This window comes from Megascapheus bottae, unplaced genomic scaffold, assembly GCF_031878675.1.
Source record: "Megascapheus bottae isolate mThoBot1 unplaced genomic scaffold, mThoBot2.hap1 HAP1_SCAFFOLD_76, whole genome shotgun sequence".
NCBI lineage: Eukaryota > Metazoa > Chordata > Mammalia > Rodentia > Geomyidae > Megascapheus > Megascapheus bottae.
In genome coordinates, this window is record NW_028327824.1 from 325,369 (window position 1) to 350,825 (window position 25,457).

Consider the following 25,457-nt stretch of genomic DNA (forward strand, 5'->3'; position numbering starts at 1 on the left):
AAGGATTTTGATGCATTTTGTCTTATTGTAAGAAAACACTGTGCTTTCGGGAGCTGATATTAAAAGGGTGTTGACTGAAATGTAAAGTAATGGAACCCTGATCCTCAGAACTCAGCCTCCTGTGTAGTTAGGATTACAGTTGTGAGGCACTGTGCCTAAATATTTTCTTTGTATGTGGTACCGAAAAATCGAACCCAGGTCTTTGTGCATGGTAGGCAAGCACTCTACCAGCAGGCCATACTCCTAGCCAGGATCTAATATTCTTTTCAGGCAATAATGCCTGGCATATAATAAGTAAGGCCATAATACAGTATTTAAATCAAAGCATACATTAATTACTAATGCCATCTGGAAGGACTTTGATATTTTGAGCCTATATTATTAAAGAAGATGAAACAAACAGTTCTAACAGGTGCACTTTATTTTCACCCATTTTCCAAGCTCAGGTGTGTCTTTGAGTTCTGCTCCTGTTGATCATGCTGCTGGATCACCAGGAACTTTAGCCTACCTGCAAACAAAATAATCATATGTCCTGCCCTGAACATTGTCTTGTATAAATTAGAAGAAAAAGCATTTTATCTTCATTACTTTTTAATACTCAGACTATGATTTTCGCAGGCTATCTCAGTGTCTTTCTCTCTTTTTTTAAATTTTTTATTGTAATTAGTAAAAGGGTTACATGATATTTGCCAGATAGAAGGTGCATTAATTCACATACATTGATACCCTTTCACATGTCTTGGTACCCATTTCCCTCCTCCCCCCACACCCCCACCCGTCTTGGATTTCCCCCCTTCCCTATCAAATTTCAAATATCCAAATACAAATAAATTCAATATATCAGATGACAAAGTGAGATACTATACCAATATGAGATAACCAAGGGACAGCAAAGGAGATGAGAGACAACATAGTACATTAAGGACAAGAATCATTCATTATATGGCTTTTGTTTCACTATCCTGGAGGTCCTTTCAATTAGCTTCACATTATATGTCCTTATGTATCAAGATTTTGCTCTATTGCAAATCTCTGCTAGTAGAGCCCAAGGTTTCTACTGATTATGACAAATGAGGTAAACCATTGAGCCTAAGTTCCTTTGAATCTGGCTTACTTCATTTAATATGATTTTTTCTAAGACTTTCCATTTCCTAACAAATGGGGCGATGTCGTTTTTTCTGACAGCAGCATAGAATTCCATTGTGTACAAATACCACAACTTGTTGATCCACTCATCAACTGAGGGACATCTAGGTTGGTTCCATATCTTTGCTATGGTGAATAGTGCTGCAATGAACATTGTTGTGCTAGTGGGTTTAGTGTGTCCTTGTTTCTGGGTGGTTGGGTAAATGCCAAGTAGTGGAATTGCTGGGTCATAGGGGAGTTCTATGTTTAGCCTTTTGAGGCACTGCCACACTGCTTTCCATAGTGGTTGAACGAGTTTGCACTCCCACCAACAGTGTAGTAGTGATCCCTCCTGGCCATATCCCCTCCAGCATCTGTTGTCATTCGTTTTCCTGATCCTGGCCATTCTAGCAGGAGTGAGGTGGAATCTTAGAGTTGTTTTGATTTGCATTTCTTTTATGACCAGAGATGTTGAGCATTTCCTCATGTGTCTATAGGCCATTTTTGTTTCTTCTTCAGAGAAGACTCTCTTTAAGTCTTTGGCCCATTTCTTAATTGGATGGTTGTTACTTTGGAGGTTAGTTTTGGAGTGATTCAATTTTTTGAGTTGTTGATATATTTTAGATATGAGGCCCTTGTCCGTTGTTTGTTTGGTGAAGATCTTCTCCCACTCTGTAGGCTTCCTGATTAGTTTACTAATCTGTAGGCTCACAGTTCAAAGCCAATTGGGGCAGAAAAGTCTATGCCACTCTTCTCTCCAATACAATATTCAAAAGAAGCCAGAAGTGGTGCTGTGGTTCAAATGGTAAAGTGTTAGCCTTGAGCAAAAGAAGCTCAGACACAGAGAGTAGGCCATGAGTTCAAGCCCCTGCACTAGCACAAAAACTAAAAAGTCTCATTTACTTGCTTGCAGAGACTAATTTCAAACTGCAATCCTCAGATCTCAGTTCAAGCCCCAGGCCTGGCAAAAAAAAGAAAAAGTAAAAGAAAAAGTCTTCTAAATGATAGAAAAAAGAATTCAAGTCAGCTGCAGATTTTCAGGTTTCTAGTACAGTAGGCAATGTGACTAAGTTCAATTTTAGTACTATAAGCTTCAGTAAAAATCTACCAGAAAAGGCATACAGTTCAAGCAGAGTATGTGGCTCAAGGTTTAAGAAATTAAGGTTTTGGGTTCCCAAGTGAAAGCTTCATTTCACCAACCATCTATTTCTCATCATCCAAGCTCCCACTTTGCTACTTGTCCAAATATGCTACCCAAATCATCCACAGACAGATGGCCCCCGCCACCTCAAGAAATTCCAGCACTATTACCTAGGGGTACCAGCACCTGGACTTGCGTTCCTGTCACAATGCATCACAATCCAGCATGTAGAGAACAAGGAGCCTCTGCTGGATCTTAGCCCCATCTGCTTCATGCTTCCTGGTTAGCCCATCTGCAGTTTCTACATCCACACACCACAGTATTTCTTCTCAACCAAAGATAGCAATCTAATGACGTGCAAAGACTCTTCAGTGATCTGGTAGAGGAAGATCTGTTTTGAAGAACAAAGTATCACTGGGTAGCTTTAATGATTAGAACAGAAGTGTTGCATCTGTCTTTCTCCTCCCACCTCTCCAGACGAACAGAGCACAGTTAAGACAATTACTGAGCTTATAGGACACCTAGTACCTTCCAAATGTGGTACAAGTATACAAGGAATTCGATTGGGGGGATTCAGGGAGGCTTTGAATCATTAAGGACAGGTCAGTGAGCCCTTCTCTGGGCAGAGCCCATGCTCCTTCAGCTGCATGTGCTATACAGTTTAGACCTCTATCTTACAGGAAGAGCCTCCCTCAACCTACCCTAGAAGCAAGTTTTTCTGTGTGCATGTGTGTGTGCCTGCCTGCCTGTGTGTGTGTGTGTGTGTGTGTGTGTGTGTGTGTGTGTGTGTGTCTGTGTCTGTGTGTGTTTTGGGTCTCATTGTTGGGCTTGAACTCAGGGTCTGGGCACTGTCCTGAGCTCTTTTGCTCAAGGCTTGTGCTCTATCACTTTGAACCACAGCTCTGATTCCAGTTTTCTGGTGGTAAATTGGAGATGAGTCTTATGGACTTTCTCATGTGGGTTGGCTTTGAATCATGATCCTCAGATCTCAACCTCAGGAGAAATTGATGGCTGGTGACGCACTCCCTCAGGAAGGCTCTTCTCACATATACCGTGGCCTCACAATAATGCCATCATATTCGAAAAATTAAAGAAGTAATCAGTCCATGGATTAGCCAAGTTCCTGGTGCTCTAATTGTCTTTGGAAACACTGTAGCAGACCTACCATGAGGTACTTTATTTGTGGATGTACCTGAAGCACCTGGAGTGATAAGGGGGAAGGGGATACATACCTATCCAGCCAAATATGCCAAATCAGACCTGCTGATCAAGGCAGTGACAGGTCACACTGAGGTTGCCCTCACATCCTTTCATGATTTATTTTTACACCAGTCTTCATCCAGAATCAATCCATCCAGTTAGGCTGGGGGCAGTGGCAATTCTAATTACTTGAGAGGTTGAGATAGAAGCATAGCAGTTTGAAGCTAGCCCAGGAAGGAAACTTCATGAGACTCGCATTTCCAATTAACCAGCAAAAATAGCCAGAAGTGAAGCTATGGCTCAAGAGGGAGAATAGTAACCTTGAGCCAAAAAGCTCACAGATATCTCCCAGGTCCTGAGTTCTAACCCCAGGATTAGGACAAAGAAGAGAAATCAGCGGGCCACAGGTTAATGTGGAAAGAACTTCCCAAATTGGTGTTTGGTTCAATTACCTTCTATCTCATAGACTTCACTCTGTTGTACTTGAGGATACAGTTTGAAATTGATCTATTTTAATACTTTCTGCAGAAGGAGCTAATATAAAGATTAGCCTCCCAAGAAATGGAAATTCTTTCACTCCATGAAGCAGACAAGTTGGTACTCGTGACTTAGTCTTAAACATCATTTCTGAGCTTAGGTCAAACATAAAAGTGAAATACAATTTTCCATTTGATCTATTTTAGAATCCCAACAGTGGGGACAACCTTGAATACTTTTGTTTTCTTTTAGAAAGTGGTCTGCAATGACAAATATTTGTGAAGATCAAAGTCACTTGCAATTCTGTGGGGGTAATAGAGATACCCGGAGCTATTAGATTATAGCTCCTTGAATAGTTTATCTTTCTTTATTTGACCTTCTGTGAACTCTTTCTTAATGTCCACCAACTTTTCTCATCATCATCTTCCAATTAAAGCCATACAAAACCATACGATGGAGAGATAATGCTGAGGGACAGAAAGGGAAAGACAAGAAAACACTCTCAAGGATAATGCCTGTTTTCCTTGTAAACACTCAGCCATGCAACTTCCCAGTCTGCTACTTTGACTTACAAATATTCTTTTCAAAGACAATCAGTTTTCAGAGTATATTCCACCATCTATGAGATCACCTGCAAACTCCAGTCCCACTAATTGGGAACCATGTTAAGGCAGCCCCCACTGTAGTGAAACAGAGTTGACTTCTTACTTAGTGGAGGGGGTGGGGGGCAGGCCCTTCCCTTCACTCAAGTACTGAGGGTGGCAGCCTTCCCTATTCATACATAAAGTCATAGGCATCCTGTCAGATGGAAGACTGTCTCTGTAAAATAGAGATAAAAGAAGAAAAGCACAAGGACCAGAGCAGAGAAAAACAAGAACTTTAATTAAATGTGAACATTCAAATCTAACTTATCTTTCTGAAAAACCCTTCCAGTCCCATTAGTATTTTACTTTCTGGCATATACACAAATATTCATTGCAAATAAATCATGTACAGAGCAAGGGCCCATGCTTCCTGAAATTCCAACCTTCAGTGGTCTCCAATGTCTGTGGTACTGCTCTGTGAAATGTACACGGACAATGGGCCACTGAGTCTGCATGTGTATGTAAGAATAAGTTCTAGCAGAGGCGTTTTCCACAACACCAAGCTCTGCAGTGTGTCGTTTCCATCACTTGGTGAGTCTCAATCAAGCCTCATGGCAGAGGCTTGGATTTTGGTGTAGCCTAACAAAGATTAGAAAGGCTGAGGGTCGCGAATTGTCCTTTGGTGAATCTTTGAAGAACAGAACTACGATTTTGGGAGTGGAAGAGCCAAGTGCACAAGTGGTGGTGACCTGTAGTAGAGTCCAAAATGTCAGGTGATAGTGTGGTGGGTACAGTTGTCCTGTGATGGCACAGGGTGCCCTAGGCACTCAGGGAGTCCAAGGAGGGGAGGGGAGTTTGGCTAATGCAAGTAGCCTGGGCACAGCAGGGTGGTTTTGTAGGTGGAGTGTGGGTATCCTGGGCTGGAGTAAAAGAAGGTGCAGGGTGGCCAGGGCCACTCAAGTCATCATGGTCAGTAGGACCCAGGGAGACATGCACACGTGGAGCTCTCCTTAAGCCTTGCTTCCCCTCCTCTTCCTGTGGAAGAGACTGAAGCTAGATCTCTGCTTGGCAGGTGTCCTCCAGGGGAAGGTGTACTTCCGCAGCACCACATGGTAGACGTCCATAGTCTTCAAGGCATAGAAAATGTTGGCATCATCAGGAATCCTCAGCTCTGGTGGAAGAGGGACACAAGCCTTCTTAGCTGTCCAAACTGGGGCTGAGACCACTACCATTCCCATGCACTTAGAGATCAATTGTGGGTTAGGACCCCGAATGCCTCCAATCTCTGATTTCTGCATGTGAAAGAACTGCTGAAAACTCCTTTCTCAGAGGACTTTGGACTTCAGGTCCTGCCAGGTCAGGGTGAAGGAGGCACAAGCTAATCCCCTTCTGACCTCACTGCTGCCATATCAGCATCACAGACACAACAGGCTTTGCAATGTGCAAACCAGCTCTCCCAAGATTGTCCTACAAACTTGTACCCTCAGTACCACAAAAAGCAAGTCCTAACTCAGGCTTCTTGTAGTGAGTTCCAGGGTCCTCTAAGACCATGTGCCCCAAGTAGACTGCAAGTCCTGCCTTTGGCCTTTAATTTCTCCCCAGTCTCCTCTGTCCTGCACTCTTTGTGAGAGGAAAACCCCATGCTGTGAGAGGGAAAACCCCATGCTGCCAGCAAAGTGGGAATGGGCCCAGAGGTAGGAAGGAATTCAGAAGGCATCCTGCATGGAACTTGTAATCAGTAATCAGTGCTGGTCAACTCCACAAAGAACTGGACAGATTCTGCACCTCATTGCAAAGACAAGACAGCAACACCACTGTGGCTCATTACCATTTGTGTTCCTGGTATACATGAGTCTTACCTGAGTCTGACTCCTCTTACCATCTGTGAGTTTGTCTCTGTCTCATTTTTCTTGCTGGTCCTGGCCCTTGAACTCAGGGCCTGACTACTGTCCTTGTGCTTTCTCAAGGCTAGAGCTTTATCACTTGAGCCTCAGCACCATTTCTGGCTTTTTTGTATGTATATATGGTACTGAGGAATCAAACCCGGGTCTTAGTGCATGCTAGGCAAGGACTCTACCACTAAGCCAAATTCCCAGCCTGTCCCTGTCTCTTTTGCTACTTCAGTCTCTGTCCCTATCCCTGTCTCTCTGTCTCTGTCTCATCTACCTAAACTTTTGTCTAGCTTTTCAACTTATATCTTTTATGAGTAAGTCAACTTTTGGTTCACTTATCTAACTCAGTGACTCGGTTCTCCCCCTCACCTTTTTGTTCAAGATAAGTGTTGTGCCACTGGCACCATATGATTTTCCTGCTTTACTGTGGTTGATAAGAAGAAAGAGAATCACAGACTTCTAACCCAGGCTGGCCTCCAACCTAGAGCCTCAGTTGAGCCTCCTAATGAACTGGGTTTGTAGGCTGAGTCCTAGGCACCTGGCTTCTAACCCATTTGGAAGAAAAACACATAGGTAGAGAATATTGGGAAGTTGTCCATGAGTTCTCAATAGCTCTTTCAGGGCTTGCATTGTCCATGATATAGGGTAAGTGGTGTTTGAAGGCATAGTTTTAATGGTGTGGTAACAATGCAAGGGTCTCAGGAACTCTCGGCACACACTTTACAACTGAGTGACACTCAAGTGTCAGGTATTTTTTCAAGCCATGTGTTCACATTGGAGAATGACAAAGTCCGTTCTGGTGAGCAAGCCAGCCATTCTGTCCTATGAGTTGTATTCTCTCCAGTCCTCACGGATGGTCTCTGCACTGGCTACTTCCTCCTCAGCCAGGGCAAGAACAAGCATGTCCATGAGGGCAATAGCTGTGCAGCAACCAGGGCTGGCTTGGGCCTGGGGTCTAAGGCTGCCCTTATGCTGCCATACCCTGATGGAGGGGTTGGTGGGTGAGGACACTCTCCTGCCAATCTTCTTCTTTTTTTTGCTAGACCTAGGGTTCTGAAGTCAGGGCCTGAGTACTGTCTTGGGGCTTTCTGAAGGCTAGAGTTCTAACAGAACCACTTCTGGCTTTTTTTTTTACCTATGTATATATTTCCAAGGAATCGAATCCTGGTGTTCTTGCATTCTAGACGAGCTCTCTACCCCAGGCCAAACTCCTGGGCCTCTGCCCACCTTCTTATTTGCCTGTCCTAGCTATTGGTTTAGGACTCACTTTGATCCTGTGTGATGATCTGCACCAGCTCTAAGTCTTCTGGCTTGTATCCACGCACCTGGAATTTCTTCATAGCTTTCATGATGACGTCTCGGGTCTTCTCCTGGTTGGTCACCTGGGTTGGATCAGGAAACAGGCCCTGAGGACTGGGTCCCAGGGATCCCTCCATGAAGTCAGTATCCAGGGCTTCTGTGGAACCATCTCAGTGTTAAACATGAGAAATGCCATTGGTGTCATGGGTGTGTTTCAAATCTTCCTTCCTGAAGAGGAGTCCATGCATTGAAGTTGGTTATTTAGTATTCTTAGAGTTTACCAGCTCTTCCTGGATCTGCTTTCCAGGTTTGGGCCCCTGAGATTTAGTGGAATACACAATAAACTCCAGAAACCGCAGGCAAGGGAGGAGCCAGCCAAGTGCCCAGTGCCTGCTCCTAGCCAGGTCTGGGGTGAGTTGGAGGATGCAGTGATTGACAACACCCCGTGGAGCCTTGATCAACTCCCTTAACACTGAGAGTCCAGGAGAGAGGAAGTCGTTGCCTCCCCAGATGAGTGCTCATGACAACTGTTCTCATTCCTGTTGGTGAGAGGACTGAACCAGATGCAGACACCAGACCCAGCATGAGGAAGGAGGGGCTCTGAATGTCATCTGCCCAGTTGAGTAGCTAGAAGAGCAGACATCTCTCTCTCCTGTGAGGAGTTTACTTGTGAGCAGATATTTTAGCTCCATCATCTGCAGCACCCTGCCTTAGACATTCCTCATCTTCCCAGAACATAGGATCCCTATGTCTCGCTGTCCTCCAACCCAGATGTGATTGTCAGAATAGCCTACTAAGTAATGTGCGAGGATTGTCTGTGAGACAGTAAACAGTCTCAACTGGCAATCGTGTTCATTCACTACTAATCTTGTGATCAAACACCAGCCTTTAGGTTGTTTCCTGGGGAAAGTGAAGTATCTAAACTCCAGAGCCTAGGCTTTCCCCAATCTTTGTCTGCATTCTTCCTCTCAGTCCTCCTCACTGACCCTGCCTGAGGAACTATTCTAGCCTGGAGACTGGGCATAATTTTCCCTCCCTCTTTTGTAGGTCAGAAGAGCAGAAGGAAATGCAGCCGCCCAACTCACCTCAATGCTTTTGCATAGACGTCTGTTTTCCACAGGCAGCACCACCCTGATAACACACAAGTCTCCCAGCCTGAGATGGGGAGGCACGGATGAGCTGTCACTACTCTGCCCTGAGGTGCCACTGTGAGTGTTGGCTGAATTGGTGTCCATTGTGCTGGTGTCTGTGGGTGAGGATTGGCTGGCAGAGGCCAAGCTGGTCATCCCAGTGGACCGGGAGGAGGATCCCTGGACCTGTGGATGCCAGCAACATCAGGGAAGTCCAGGTTTCCAACCAGGTCTAGGGCTTTCCTCTCAGGCAGTGGAAAGCAGGACTATGGGCAAGACAGGAAGTCACCTTTTTCGGGTCTCCTGAGGATGTTTGTGAGATGCTCCTGATGAGCTCTAGGTAGGAGCTGGAGGAGGGAGCTGACTGCACATTGCTGTCTGACTGCACTGCAGTGGTGTTTGTGCTGCTCATCTCAGGGCCACCCTTGTCCTGGTCCATCCACTTGGACTGGGAGCTGCCACTGGTACTAATTGCAGCACTCTGGGTCTGGTGACTTTAGAGAGGGGTCAGCTTACTGAAGGAACTTCTCTCAGGACACACACAAGACCCTAGACCTCAAACACTGGGGACCTGAATCTCCACTCCATGATCTGGGTCAGTGAACATTTTCCCATTCCCTTATGTGATGGATGAATCACAGAGCCAGAACTCAGTATGATCAGTGGGGCAGACACCCCAGAGAACTGAGTGCCACACCTGGCTTCTAAATGGAAATGTCTCATTCCCACAACCATCCCATCATCTTCCCTGGCTCTTGCCCATCAGTGGCCAGGTCCTTACTTCTTCCAGGCCTTCCAGATGCTGAAGCGCTTCTTGGTCGGAGGGCTTGCAGTGTCATTCTGTCCCGGGGCTCCAGTGTACATGACAGGTCATAGCTAGGCAAGGGGTGTGAGGTGAGCAGACCAAATTGAAGCTTGGGACCTCCCAGCGTCTGCTTAGAATTCAAAGCCTACCACCCACCTGGTCACTGCCCCTAGGGAGTGTAAGTCCTCAAGTCCAGACATGTGATACTCAGGCTGGCACCACATCCCAGTGACAGGCCACTCTCCCTGTCCTAGTGCCTCCCAGCTCACCTGGCCTCCTCGCTGAGCCGCTCCAGGCCCCTGAACCAACCTAGAATCTTCTCCTCTGGGGTGATGTGTTCATAGCTGCAGCTTGCCTGTAGCTGCTTCAGTTGCTCCATGATTGCATATTCCTGGCCAGGGAGAGCATGAGGAGAGTGGAGGGCTGTGCTGTGATGCCCAGGGGAAGAGCATTCACCAGGCTTTGCTCTGGGAAGCCTCAGTGCATCAGGGTGCTGTGGCTCTCATAACTGTGTCCACACTCATTCACAGGAAGCTCTCCTCTCCCACTTCACATTCCCACCCTGTCATCAGGAAAGATCTGCACTCTGAACCAAATTTCCCTACCGGTCATGGTGACTGAAGCTGACTCTGCTGCTGGTCCCCATCCAGCCAGGAGGGCACCTGAAACTCACCTTTCTCAATTTCTCAAAATGGATGACTCCCTCCTAGAAGGCCGAGAACAATGTGAGGAGAACCCCACCCTTCCTCCCTTCAGTCCCCCCTGTCAGGGGCTGGTCCTCTTCCATGGGACAGAGGGCATCTACATGTGCCTGTGAACCAAGTCCTAGATGGGACCTGGACACATCTCCAAAGAGGTTCTGGGATCATCTTGTCCAAACCTTCTGAGGACATGGGGAGACTGAGGGCTCAGCTGAGCCGGACTCACAAGTGCCTGCTTGGCCTGTCCTTTGTTTTCCACTAATCCCAACTGCCCACTGTGCCCAGAGGAACTTGAGTCCCAGCTGTGCTAATTGCCCTAGCTCCCTGTCCCAGCAGCTCTGGATGTCCCTTCTTAAGATGGATGCAGTGATATCTTAAGAAACCCTTCACTGTGCCAGAACTCAGCACACAGCAGGAGACTTTCTGTCCCAACCCCAGCAGCTCAGTGATGCCCAGACTACTCACATCCAGGAAGTCCCTAAAGGCCTTGTAGATCATTTGGAAGTCTCCCAGGAAAGTTTTCAGGTAGGGCACAGTGCCCTTGATGTGAACCTGTGGAATTGGATGGGTTGATGTGCCATGGCCTAGGACCCCATTGCAGGCTTCCCCAGACAGCCTCCATCCTCACAGGGCCTTTCTTATCAGAGTCACCTGAGGACCTTCTGGCCAATCTGTTAGAGCCCCTTCTCTGCACTTGGGATAATAAACAGTATAAGGGTGGCATTGACACCTCCCCAAGTTAGGGAGCCTCTGAAGGCCACCTGCCACACAGGCTTTGCCATGCTGGGGCTTCTACTCCTCCTTTGTCTCTGGCAGCCACTCAGGACAAGGGATTATCAGAATCAAATCCCATGTCTATGGAGTTATTTCAGGGAGGGGAAGAGGAGGTAAGATGAGCAAGGAGACCTCTCTTCTCTTCTCTTACAGGCACTCTTGGTGCGTTCAGGACACAGTCACTCACCATGTCCTCAGCCTGCCTCTGGCCTCTCTTGGCCTTCTTCTCCTTGGGGGCAAAGTCACCAGGCTCCTGTCACAATGGAGAGCAGAATTCCTGAGACATGTGTCCTCTCAACCTTTGTCCCTGACCTGAGCATGGATGGTGCCAAAGCTAGTGCCACCTGCTGCTTTGTTCTGGTTAAGTCTCTGCCTCAGCAGATCTGTGGGATGCCATGCTGTGAACTGGCCTCTCTCTGCCTGCTTCCTCATCCGCAAACTCTGCAAATAAATGACGTTCCTCTTAGCGCTATGGGATCCAGTGGATTCTCCCACTGTTGGTGCTGCCCTGAGTCTCTGTGCCAATGCCTTCTCTGGACTCCTGGAAATTTCTTTCTCCTCATTGTCTCATCAATCATCCAAATTCCTCAGTCTTCATAGGTGACAGGAGGGGACCGAGGAATAGGAAGGGATGGTGGCCTGTCCACTTCACTGTAGGCAATCATAGAAGAGACACTCTAACTTTGTGAGCAGGGTCCAGTCAGTGAGTGCTCCCATAATTGTCATGGCCAGAGGGTAGAAGAGTCCAGGAGGGAGAGGATTATGGACTTTCAGCTAACTTCCTAAAAAAAAGTTCTGGATTTCCTCACCTAGGGGAGGGGCTGTGAATCATGAGAAAGCTTCTGTCCCACAAAGCACTTCCCTATGTGTCTGTGCCCTGACAGAAATCTTTCTCTATGCATCTGGGTGGGGAGTTCCCCAGATATACTGTAGTGGATAAGCGGGTCAAGGCATTGAGGAGTGCAATCTGTAGCCCTTCCCACTGAGGCTTCTGGAATCGTGTGTGAAGGAGCTCAGTATGTTGGAATGTAGAGATAGATACATCTTTTCCTTTCTTGATTTGTGTGGGTGACTCTATCTGAGCGACTAGTTCACTTGGGGGGTTTCATGGTTGAGTCTCAAGGTTTGGGCTCGCAGTCATGTCCAGCTGAGATTTCAGGGCTGAGTGAGCAGTGCCTGGCCTCCCTTGTCAAGAAAACCCCCAGCCACCTTCAGTTCCCCTGTCTAGTCCGTCTCTGTGTTTGTATGGCGGTGAGCAGCATCTGCTCTAGGGAGAGCACAGAGAGACCCAGTTCCTTCAGGTAGACATCCTTGGTCTGAATGTTAAGATTCAAACCAAGTGTGTGCTATGTCTGTTTGGCTACAAGGACAGCTGTGAAATATCCCATGGCAGAGCAACTCACTCCTGAGCAGTGCAGCTGACTTACATACCAGGTACTCAAGAGCCTGAGATCGGAGGATCCCAGTTCAAACCACAGTCACTGAGTCTGTGAATTACAATCAACTCCAAACATGGAGTGGGCTTGTGACTGATAATGAAGGGCACTGAGTATAAAAACTGTGGACAACAGCCATGCCCTGAGTTCAAGATCCAGAATGGAGAGAAAAAAAAACGGGAAAGCATTTCTTTTTGGAACTGGATCCCACTTTTGCCTTCTTAGCCCTGTTTTTTTCTGACCCCTTTCTCTCTACCTGAAAGAGTAGCACTTTGGTACAGAAGTAAGAGCATGAAGGAGGGGGCCGGGAGTTTGGCCTAGTGGTTAAAGTGCTTGCCTAGCATGCATGAAGACCCGGGTTCGATTCCTCGTTACCCCACATACATAGCAAAAAGCCAGAAGTGGTGCTGAGGCTCAAGTGGTAGAGCCCTAGCCTTGAGAAAGTCCAAGGACAGTGCTCAAGCCCTGAGCTCAAGCCCAGGACTGGCAAAAAAAAAAAGAGCATGAAGGAGAAACGATCTCTGACAGTTTCTGGTATATCTGCAGGCTGTCTCTGTAGGAGGGACAGAGAGAAGTGACAAATGGTAAAGTGAGAGAGAAGGGAGACAGGCTTGGTTTTGTTTTAGAGCCAGACCTGCAAGTTGCCTGAACAGGAGGTTTTCAAATGATTGCATGAAGCTCCCAAGGACCCAGGAGCTGGAAGAAATTTCTCCTTCCTGTCCCAATGGAGTCCAGCCCAGTTCTATTAGACAACTGTGCTCGGATTTCAATTGGACAGAAATGTAGAATTACCACAGAAACCCTGGACAGCTCCTCTGGGTCTCTGTCCAGCTTCAGTGAGACATTGAACTGAACATTTGCCGGTGCATGAACAGGCATAATGCAGGCACTGTCCCTGTTTTCCTGGCTAGCAGCCCAGGTCATACCGGCTTGGCTCTGGGGCTGGTGGTGAAGCTGGCTAGTCCCTGTGTGTGCACAGCTTCTGTGGAGAGAAGGACCCACCTGGAGACCTCTTGCCATGTGCTGTCCAGGCGCTGGATGGCGCTGCTGTGCAGGGCAGAGAGGATGGCATGGAGGGAGGAGAAGTTCCTGAGGACTCTGCATTCCTGCATGGGAAGGGGGTGTGAGACTGCATGCTACTGCTGCCACCTGATGCCTTGCTGGCTGGGCTAAGCCAGGGTTAGTACAAGGATACTGGGGAGCTGCTTACACGGTTTCGGGGGGGAGAGTTGGCTGACCAGGCCTGGGTGAAGTTGCCCCTGAGTCCTGAGTGTGAGGAAGGAGTGAGCACCATTGCATGTGTGGTATGTGGGAGTCCAGACAAGATGGCCTTTGGCAGGAGGCCCTGAAGTCCACACAGGGCTCTGAGCACATTGGCACACCTCAGAACATTAGACCCTGAAGGGAGAGTCTCTAGGCAGCAGCTGTGTCTTACCATGGCCACCGAGATCCAATGCTCTAGCACCCTTGCCCTGGAGCAGGGCTGCATGCTGTGGCCCCCTAAGCAGGTGGTGAGCATGCAGGAGAACACCTGGTGGAACTGTGTGAAGGTGGCCCGGATGGTGGGGGCCAAGTTCTCCATGTCGTGTCTGTCCTGGGAAATGGCAGAATGCAGGCAGTGGTGGGGCACCACCTTCAGGAACAGCTCCTGCCAAAGGAAGGAGTGTCTCATTGCCTGGCCCACAGCACAGTGCCCAGCCCCAGATTGGGTCCCGTAGTTGGGCTGAGAACTCGGGCTGTGTAGGGGTCTCTGAGGCTTGGCATGGCTTTGTAGGGATATCATGCCGCTTCGCAACCTGGAGGGCACCTGAGTGTCCCTACCTAATGTCAGGGTCAGGCCTAGGCCTGAATTTCTGCCCTCCCCAAGTCACCCCATGCCTGTCCTATGGTGCATATCCACAGAGGCTGCTTCTGAAGAACTTTCTGTTTTCTGCACTAGACTCTGGCACACACACCAGAATCCTTATAATTGCTTGAGCTCATGTGGTCCCTGCCAAATGCGGAGGAGCTGCAATTCTGGCTGCACCTCTCCACGCATAGCTCCTGGGACACAGGTCTCATGTACACTTTAGTGTCTGCACTTAAGAGAGTGATGCTAGGAACCGTGATCCAAGGTGAAGATCAGGCTGGATGAAAGCTTGGGCTCTAGGGGAAGGAGAAGGATGAGAAGGCAGCCATGCACAGAAGGAAACCTCGTCCACCCTGTGCTGCCCAGGGCCTCACCGAGTCCATCCTGGTGAGCTTCTCAGCCACCAACAGGGGAGGGAAATCTAAGACCTCATTCTTCTCCTTGTTCAGTCCCTCCCCTGTGCTCCCTGAAGAAGGACAGGAAGATCCTGTGAGGAAAGCATGCCGGGTCCTGTTTTGATTCTCCATAAATTAAGGGATCCCACCCAAGCTGTGGACCAGGGGCCAGATTGTTGCTCCCCAGGATATGGATTCCAGTCTTCCTTGGGAGTCTGCCATGAGGCCAAGTTTCAAACTGGCTCCCAGTCAGCAGAGCAAAGGAGGCTGGCACTGCATGTGACATAGCCTCAGAGTCCCGGGAAGACATGGCTACCACCCACATCTGATGCTGCTGCTCCCATCTCATGGTACAGTAGAGTCAAGGCTGACTTTGGGTGTTGGTCTAATCCTGGTAATGTTCCTGCAATTAGGCTGCATGCCAGAGCTTGGAGCTCAATGCTGCCCTCTTCTTATACTTAGACAAACACTGGGCTAATGCTAGAGCTGCAGGAGAAGACAAGGCCCTCTCCATGGAGGATTTGTCCTGAGTCTTTGAAAAGAGAATAAAGACCCTCTTCCCTTTGACTTCCCAACCTGGATCCCTCTACACATCCTCATTTTCAACTTCTTTGCACAATCTCTATGTTCCAGTGTCTTTCTTCTTCATGGCAGAAGGCCTATATTAGAGCCTTTCCACCCTGTTATGGCCCACATTCATCCCGCCTCTTTCTTCTGTCTTCCCACCCAGTTTCCACAGCATCAGGCTGTGTCTGGCTTGGCTCTAGGGCCTCCATCTGACCCAAGAGCAGTTGTGCCCGGCTCTCCACATGTGTTCCAGTCATGTGCCTCTTCAGATGAGCCAGCAACTGCTTGAGGCAGGCAAAGTGTGCAGGCTGGCAGAAGTCCTCCCCGTGCTCATCCAGCCACATGTCCAGGATAGAAGCGATGGCACTAGGGGAAGATGGTGGGCAGCAGAGTCAGAAACCTGGCCAGCGGCTACCCCAGACACTCTCAGCACTCATTTGAAACATGGACATCAGTATCTCCCCAAGCCAAGCTTCTTTGGTGGTGGAGGTAGTGACAGTGCTCAGGAACCAAGGAGGGATTGAAGGGAATTCCAGGGAGCCAGCACCCAGTCATGGGATGAGCAACTCTGCCCTCTCCAGGGAGCTCCCCATACTCCTGCAGCTCTCCAATCCCTCCCCACTGCATGGAGTCTCCATGGGGTCTGTTGTATGCCTGGCATGAACTGGCTGCTGGTTCACATCCACTGGGGACTCTGCTGACTCCGTTCCAAGAGCCACACGTGGGCTATCTTCCCACCTCACTGTTCTCTTGGTGACCCAGCCAGGCCTTCTACTCTGCCAGCCTTCCTAGGGTCAGTAGAAGTCCTAAAACATGACATCAATGCTCTAATCCTGTTTGCGAGGCCATGGTGAGGACAGGCAAGGCTGGGCATCAGGGGCTGTGGAGAGGATGGGTTGGCACAGGGCTCAGCTCTGAGTTGAAGCCTCCACCAGTGATCCCAACAGCACTCCCGGTCATGGGTCAGCCTCCTCCTCATACATATGCCACACTTCAACCCTGTGGTGAGAACGTCAAGATCTCTGGGTTCCTGAGCTTGCCCACCACGCTACACTCAAACCTGGCTCCACTGTGCACACAGATGCCCTCCTTTGTGACCAAAGTCCACTCACTTTCTGAGTTTGTCCTGTGGCATGCCATCCTGGCTGGAGAAAGGCAGGATTTCATCCTGTGTAGAGGAGTCCTTGAAGGCCTCACCTCTACTGAACCTGTGGAGGAATTGGACAGTTACTGGCTGTCTCTTCCTGTGTTTTATCCAGCTTGCAACAGTACAGCTTATTTGTGCTTTCTCCCTACAAACATGTCCAGACTCGTAGGGGCTTCAACCTCTATGCAATGGAAAGGCACAAGCCTTTTCTCCGTTGAGAATCCTGTGGGCCAAGGGTCTCTCACTCTGCCTTCAGCTATCCCTGCTCTGTCTACATGTAGTTGAGGAACCATTCTGCAAACAGGGAAAGTGTGCTTTGTCTGAGGGCTCAGAGTTTGGAGGCAGAAAGCTGTGTTCTGAGGAAGAAGGTCACAGGTCTGAGCCTACACTACTAGGGAGCACACAAGGCATTTCCCATGGCCCTGGCATAACTTAAGATGCTTCTCTGCCCACCCCCACTCCACAGGATCACAGTAGCCCTGAGAGTTGTGCAGGTCATTCCCAGGGTCCCGTGGAGAAAAAGAGTCCATTGCCCTTGCAGTTGGTACTCACGTTTGGAAGAGCAGGTCCAGGACGTGTTCGGTGCTGGTGAATTTTCGGTAAGTGGAGAGGAAGGTGGGGATGAAGAAGTGTTCCCCGGTCAGCTGGGCAGGCACCAAATGTTCCACCAGCTGCGGCAGGGTGCCTGCCCTGCAGCCCTCATCCTGGCTTGGAACTTTATCCTGGAGTGGGACCAGGGGAATAGTTTAAGCTGAAACTAGGGAACCAAAGAGGACTCTGACATACAGTCCAGGGAATTACATTAAAATAAGTTCCTATTCTCTCTATGTATGTCTTGCTGTCTCTGTCTCTGTATCTCATTTCCTGTCTCTCTGTCTTACTCTCTTGTCACTCTGTCAGTCCTTCTGTCTCCATGTCTTTCTGTCTGTATGCCTCTCTCTGTGTCTGTGTCTGTCTGTTTGTCTGCCTCTCTCTGTCTCTGTCTCTGTCTCTTTCTCTCTCTCTCTCTCTCTCTCTCTCTCTCTCTCTCTCTCTCTCTCTCTCACACACACACACACACACACACACACACACACACACACACACAAATAGAGGAAATGGTGAGCTGGTAATGACTGGAGACTTAGATGTGGTGGGCTTTCCAGCCACTTACTGGCCTGGGCCTCCTCATGTCACCTGTGGGGTCCAATGATCCAGAAGTTCTCACTGCCAGGACTGGCCTTGTTTGGACACACGTGTGCCAGGCACCCTCTGCACTCTTCCATGAGGCCTGAGCCTCTCCCATTTCAGGAAAAACTGGCAAACATCTCCTGAACGTCTGCTAGCCACACAAGTGAGTGGTGTGGGCCTTGTGTTGACTGTGGGTGCCAGGATACCAAGGTCCTAAGTTCCATTGTGAGGCAGTGAGGTCATCTGTGGAGGTCCCTTCAATTGACCTCTTCCTTCTGACACTCTCTCTCCAAAGGTCCCCTTCTCTATCCATGTGCTGGCTCTGAGCAGGATACAGCTGTCCAGTGTTGCCCCAGCACCTCAATTCTGTGGTCCAGGGGTAGACCTGAGTGGAGTTGACACCACCCTGGAGGAGACACAATTGGGTTCTCAGCCTCATGGGACCCAAACTTAAACCCCTTTTCTCTCAAGTCCCACTCTGCTCTTCACTTGTCTTCTAAGACATGAAAGGGGAACCTTAAGATGAAGATTCCTGAGAGATGCTATGGACTCCCCAGTGGTCAGGCTTCAGGGTCAAGTCTCACCAGTTGCCATGCTTCAAGTAGAAAATCACTGAGGCTCAAGCCAAGGTGCTCTGTCCCTGATACACAGTTGTTGTCTACACAGGGCACAACCCCTTCCTTACTGGGACCGGAGGACTGACACCTGGGTAGAGCATGCGTGAGTGTGGGCCAAGGGAAGTTTGACTTCCTCATTTTGTGGCTGTCAAGAGTGGGTTTGGGGAACACTGTATTTCAGTATGGACCTGTGCGGCCATTTCCTGGTCTGGGAAGTGTGTTCTGTCATGTCTCTCCAGCGACAGGGACCTCTTTCCTACCTGCTCCTGGACACACGTGTGCTTCTGCTGTCTTCCTGGTGCCTTCATCGCTCCCCCCACATTCTCCCACTTATTCCTAGAGCGTTTGGCAGGGGCCTGAGCGACTGAATGGACATCTGCCCTCAGGAGTGAGGTGGAGGACTGGGCCCCTCCTTCCTGCTGGCGGCCAGCTTGCAGAGGACCCATGTAGCCTGCAGTCTCTCCCAGCTGCGGTCACATAGCTTGGATCCCATGAGCACCTGGGCATTATCAAGGTCTCCAACCTTTCCCTTCCTGTCTTTAGGAATTTGTACTCAGGACCTGGACGTTGTTCTAGAGCTCTTTTTGCTCAAAGCTAGAGTGCTACAGCTTCAAGCCCCATGTCTACTTGTGGAGTTTTCAGTGGCTATGTGGCAGGAACATTTCATGGGGAGTTTTCTGCACAGGCACTGTGATTCTCTGTTCTCAGCCTCCCACCAGCACCAACCAGCTCTCACTATATTTTTTTTATCACTATGTAAAGAAGTTACATTATTTTCACAGATGCGTACAATGGTTACAGTTGCATAGGACATGTGTTGAGTTCTTTTCCTTTTCTCCAGTGTCAATCCTTCTGCAAACTATCAGTTTCCTGCTTCTGTTTCTACATGTGACTTGTGTAGATGTCTTTCAATACAATGTCTATTGAACATCACTGATGGACATTTTCACACTTTTGTCCTGAGTTCTATGTTCCTACCCATGATACACACGAAAACAAATGTACAGAAAGAAATAAGAAACAGAATCAGCAAAACCCCACAAGAAAAATATGTTTTTCTATACAGTGTCTTTCATAGAGATATGTTTCTGAGTACGTATATATACCTATTGTTTAACCCATGTATACATCAGTATATAGCTATGTATTTGTATATATATGGCAAACTGATAAGTATATTGGGTAATTGTTTTCTCATATGTTTCAGTCTGGTCTTCACAGATGATTTAGTTGGGTTATCCTTTACTTTGCTGAGAGTAGATTGTTAACATCTATTGTTGAATGGAGCCATCATCTTTGGTTAGCCTTAAGACACTGTTTTAAAGTGTACATAGTTGATGGGCCGGGAGTTTGGCCTAGTGGTTGAGTGCTTGCCTAGCATGCAGGAGGACCCGGGTTCGATTACTCGGTACCACATACATAGAAAAAAACCCAGAAGTGGTGCTGAGGCTCAAGTGGCAGAACTCCAGCCTTGAGAAAGTCCAAGGACAGTGCTCAGGCCCTGAGCTCAAGCCCAGGACTGGCAAAAAAAATAAAATAAAATAAAGTGTACATAGTTGATTCATTGGTTTGTGCATCAATGTTTATTTACCTCTTCTTGGGTGTTTTCCCCTTAGATCATTCCCTTCATTAATATGCAGTGTCCTTCATTGTCTCTTTCCACTGGTTTGAGTCAGAAGTCTATTTTATGGTGTAACCTCATACAAACCCCACATTCAGCCAGATATGAGGAATGATGTGCATGTTTGGTATTCTTTTAGGCTATTTGTGTATCCTGGCAGTGGATCATTGTTGGAGAATGTTCTGTGTGCAGCTTCTTGAATGTGAGTTTCATGGTCATCTGGTGACATACTCCTTTGAGGCCTATTAGCCCCATTGGCATTATTTGAATTCAGAAAAATGTTTGTCCATTTTCTGCAGTGAAATCACTTTTCTAGCAATTATTGGACTGCATAGAAGTCAGCATTACAGGACATCATAAGACATGGAACATCTGTACAAGAATGAAGCTTCTTTAACAGTGGAAGGGCCTACACACTGAGGAGAGTCATTAGATCTAGGGATACTGGAACTCTCGACTACATAGAGCAGCTGCTTTCTATCTCCACTATGTTACATCATACCCTTGAGTTTCTTGAGCACACACACACTCACACACACACACACACACACACACACACACTTATATATACTTATATATTTGTGCATCTCTCTCTTCTATGGATATATGTAAGTGTCAGAAGACTAGACTGAATTGCCAAATATAATTTTTTTCATTTATCAATCTGAATATCTTTAAATACATGCTTGGGAGCTGTCCTTAAACTTTATTTTTTCCTATGTTTAGAGCTCTAGCGTTTGAGCCACAGGGTCACTGCCTGCTTTTCTGGAGTAGTTATTTGGGGTTTAGTGTTTCCTAGAGATTCTGGCCAAGGCTCTACCTCTTGTTTCTCAGCACCTCTTTGCAGGTTTTCCTTTTTCTGTTGTACTGTGGAGTTGAACCTAGGGATTTGTGCATGCCTGGCAAGCATTCTACCCCTAGGCCACATTCCCCGCCCTGTGCATTTAAATGGAATACCATGTGTTGTAGGTCCAGTGTATATTCTCTGCAATTCCAGTGACATTTTCTGAGAGGCTGCAGTCCTGTGTGGGTGGGTGACCTCGGGTCTCTTGAACCACATGCCTATGGGATAACCACCATTCATAAGGAGGATTGGAGCAAGGTACCCCTATCCCATTGAATATCCTCCATACTCAACAATGTACTAATGAGGAGTCCAGTTATTGAAAAAAGAACAGTGATTAAGGTTTACAGGCTCGTGGGGTTGTCTATCTTAAGAATAAGGTCTCGGGTTCAATGCATAACAAAAACAAGCAAACAAACAATCCAAAAGTCATCTGTCCTGCCCTGCTTTGATTCATTCCTTTTCTAAGATGAAAGAAAGAGGCTCATATAATGAATGATTGTTGTCCTTAATGTACTATGTTGTCTCGCATCTCCTTTGCTGTCCCTTGGGCATCTCATATTGTTACAGTATCTCACTTTGTTTTCTGACATATTGAATTTATTTATATTTGGTTATTTGAAATTTGATAGAGAAAGGGAGAAAACCAAGACGGGCGGGGGGGAGGGTAGTGGGTACTTAGACATGTGAAAGGGTATCAATGTATGTAAATTAATGCACCTTCTATCTGGCAAATATCTTGTAACCCTTTTATTAATTACAATAAAAATATAAAAAATACGTACTTTGGGTGTCAGGATAAGTAAGTAAATGAATGAATGTATAATAAATAAATTAATTTAAAAAAAAAGAAAGAAACAGGCTCAGTGACAGCGGCTTATGCCTGCACTCTAGCTACTATGGAGTCTGAGATCTCAAGGAGATTCAAAGGCAGCCTGAGGTGGAAATTCTGTGAGAGTTACATGTCCAAGTATCCACCAAGTGCCATAGGAATGTGTGTCTCATGCAGTATAGTACTAACCTGAGACAGGAAAGCTGAGGGGACTCTAGCCAAAAGAACTTACCCCTGGCAATGTTTGTTTTCCCTTAGGATGACTTTCACCTGGCCTTCCCTTTTGAGACCAAGCATATTCCTTATGTTTCATCCTGATTAGTGTGTCATCACATGTTTACACGAGTGTGGATTAGCCAGAGAGTCAACGAATATGAGTACACATCTCTGATTTTTGTTTGTCATTCATTTAGTATGCATGCACGTGACTATTGACAAAGCATACTTAATAGCTCTACGCTAAAAAAAAGGCACATGGAATAGGCAAACATAGGGTCAGGTGAATTACTTAAAGAATTATTAACCACACATACACACAAGTACACACACACACACACACACACACACACACACACACACACACACACACACGGAGAGGAGAGCCGTTAATGACCAGGAAATTTCCATATGTTCAGCTCCCCAGACTCTCACTGCCCTGAACCTCCCCATGTCACCTGTTGGGTCCAGTAACAACATCTCCAGAAGTGTCCACGGGCAGGCCTGGCCTTGTTTGGGCACACGTGGGCCAAGCACCCTCTGCGCTCTTCTATGGGACCTGAGCCTCTCCCATTTGAGAAAAATCGGGCAAAATCTCCTGAACGTCTGCTAGCCACACAAGTAAGCAGTTGGGGGCTTGTGTTGACTGTGGGTGCTGGGATACCAAGGTTCCAAGTTCCACTGTGAAGGAAGTGAGGTCATCTGTGGAGGTCCCTTCAGTTGAGCCCTTCCTTCTGACACACCCTCCCCAGATGACCCCTTTTCTCACCACTTGCTAGTCCTGAGCATGAACTCATCCATTCACTGTTCTAGCAACTGTTCAATACTACTCTCCCCAGGTAGACCTGGGTGCAGCAGCCACACCACCTTAGAGGAGATACAGATGGGCTCTGTGCCTCCTGGTGCCCAGTCCTGTATCCCTTTAACCACAATTTCCAATGTTCTAAGCTGGTGACTTTAAAGAGAAAGAACAGGGCAATGGAAATTTGAGGAACCATAAAGATTGTATGGGATGCCCAGTGGACAGGCATCAGGGCTAAACTCCACCATGTCCCAAGCTGCAAACAGAAAAGCACTGAGGCTCAGCCCAATATGTTCTGGCCCCTGACACAGAGTCTCTCAGTGTACAATCACAAGCCCGTCCTCACAGGGCCCTGAGCATTGAGGCCTGGCTGAATCCTGTCTGTCTGATGGAGTTAGGAAAATTTGATTTCCTTCAAGTGTGTGGCTATCAGCAGTGGGTTAGGGGACACTACATTTCAGCTTGGAAAGGTGATGTCATTTGCAGGCCCTATGATATTCCTTGGACACCTGTCCCTTCATGCCCCCTCATCCACACTTACCTCTGTACTGGGATGTTCCTATTTATGCCTCCAGTGGAGCTTGGAAGACAGATATGAAGTGGTTAATGTTTGTGTTCTTTCCTGGTGCCAGTTGTGAGGCTTACATTCTGGTTCTGGGCACTGTCCTTGAGCTTCTTGGCTCCAGGCTGGTACTCTGTCACTTCAGCCACTCTTCCACTTTTGACCTTTGAGTGTTAGGAACTTTTCTTCTGGAGATGGCTTGGAACCTCAGTCTCCACATCTCAGCCCCTGAGAAGCTATTAATACAGTGGTTCCTCATTGGCGCCTGGTTTCTATAATGAATTTTCACTGTTGTGTATCCCATCTCCTTTTCCTTTCAACTGCTGGACCCACTGTTGTTGTCGTGACCTTCCTGACAGGCCAATATCTGAAGGTCCTTTCCCGGACTCTATGTCATAGACCTTTGCGTGGCCTGCCAAGGAAAATACAAGCAGTGATGATGTCCCTCAGTTGATGAGTGGATCAACAAGTTGTGGTATTTGTACACAATGGAATTCTATGCTGCTGTCAGAAAGAATGACATCGCCCCATTTGTTAGGAAATGGAAAGACTTAGAAAAAAATCATATTAAGTGAAGTAAGCCAGACTCAAAGGAACTTAGGCTCCATGGTTTCCCTCATTCGTCATAATCAGTAGAAACCTTGGGCTCTACTAGCAGAGATCTGCAATAGAGCAAAATCTTGCTACATAAGGCCATATAGTATGAAGCTAATTGAAAGGACCTCCAGGATATCGAAACAAAAGCCATATAACGAATGATTGTTGTCCTTAATGTACTATGTTGTCTCTCATCTCCTTTGCTTTCCCTTGGTTATATCATATTGTTATAGTATCTCTCTTTGTTATCTGATATATTAAATTTATTTGTATTTGGTTATTTGAAATTTGATAGGGAAGGGGGGAAAACCAAGATGGCTGGGGGGTGTGGGGGAGGAGGGAAATGGGTACCAAGACTTGTGAAAGGGTATCAATGTATGTGAATTAATGCACCTTCTATCTGGCAAATATCATGTAACCCTTTTACTAATTACAATAAAAAATGCAAAAAAAAAGTAAGGATTTAAGCTAGGAAATGGGTATGTAAAGTTCCAGGAGAGACCTTGCCTCCATATCCTGAAGGGTTCAAGAATGAACACAAGTACAAAACAATAACAACTCCCTGTGGCTTGTGTTCTTTCATCACTTTAGTTCATGTTTTGTGACAGCCGTTGTTGCTGACACCCTGTAGGCGCAGGGTAGGTAATTTGTAATTCAAGGCTATTTCCAGACACTTTGCTTCTGAAAACCCTTCTGAATCCTACACCTGGCTCTCCCACATTGCTAGTTTTTAAAGTCCTGGAGAGATAAAAGAAACCATGGTGGATCATTGTAGCGGTGCCTCTGACCTCTTCTCTGTGCGAACAAGTAGTGCTGCTAAATAAGCAGCACAGACATTGGAGTGCTTTTATAACTATGCTGGGAAACATAAGCTAGATCTGAACCTGAAAATGGAGTCATTTTCAAGATCCCTGAAAATGAAAGACCAACTCTAATTGAAGTAGCCTGATTGCAAGCAAGTTTTGGCTACTATGCTCAACCTTCTTTCCAACAAGCTAAGCACACCATAAATTATTCATATGTGTCAATGAGATAGGCTGGTTGTCATGATGAGATTCTGGCTATGGGGCCATATCTAATTCATCCTCAATTTATTCTAACAATAGAGTACTCTTACCCTGATCAGGGCCTCATGTCCTTGGAAAGAATTTTCCCAGATATGGATAAAAAGCTGCCCTTCCCCCTGCCTGAGCCTCCTGATAGCACTATACACTTAGAACACAAGGTGGCATATAAAAACCTTTCTGGAACTTTATGGAGAAATTGCTGATTCCATCCCTTTGCAAGCCAGAAAGAATGGATGTTAGCCAAAGATCCAGTCCAGAGACCCCCAAGAAGGCAAGTGACTTAGCCCAAACCTCACTATTTTGAAGGACCAGACTTTGCAGGATCAGTCAGGTGTCAGTGCCTCATACCTGCACTCCTAGATACATGAAGTGAGGGGAGACACAGCTGAGTTCAAAGCCTACCTGAGAAAAACATCCTTGGGACTCTTTTATAATTAACTAACAAATAGCCTGTATGGTTCAAGAGGTAGAGTCCCAGCCATGGGCAGAAAAGCCGAGCAATTGATACTGCAAGGCCCTTGTATCAACACACACACACACACACACACACACACACACACACACACACACACTATTTTGCAAGACCCAAATAAGTCTTCTCACTATC

The 25,457-nt window shown here is 47.2% G+C and overlaps 2 protein-coding genes across 2 annotated transcripts; both read right to left on the reverse strand.

The window, feature by feature from the left end:
• Nucleotides 1-5,107: 5,107 nt before the first annotated feature.
• LOC150039120 (ral guanine nucleotide dissociation stimulator-like) lies at nt 5,108-9,712 on the reverse strand. Its single transcript, XM_090328010.1, has 5 exons — nt 9,630-9,712; nt 9,138-9,342; nt 8,804-9,034; nt 7,687-7,801; nt 5,108-5,698 (listed from the first exon to the last, which is right to left on the reverse strand). Exons 1-5 carry the CDS (start codon nt 9,710-9,712, stop codon nt 5,538-5,540), a joined length of 795 nt encoding a protein of 264 aa, XP_090184136.1. The 3' UTR covers nt 5,108-5,537.
• A 1,710-nt stretch (nt 9,713-11,422) lies between these two features.
• Nucleotides 11,423-24,504, reverse strand: LOC150039121 (ral guanine nucleotide dissociation stimulator-like). The gene is made up of 11 exons (XM_090328011.1): nt 24,488-24,504; nt 22,281-22,503; nt 17,075-17,244; nt 16,488-16,583; nt 15,503-15,741; nt 14,958-14,962; nt 14,788-14,835; nt 14,000-14,212; nt 13,567-13,670; nt 13,081-13,117; nt 11,423-11,569 (listed from the first exon to the last, which is right to left on the reverse strand). Exons 1-11 carry the CDS (start codon nt 24,502-24,504, stop codon nt 11,423-11,425), a joined length of 1,299 nt encoding a protein of 432 aa, XP_090184137.1.
• Between the last annotated feature and the right edge of the window lie 953 nt (nt 24,505-25,457).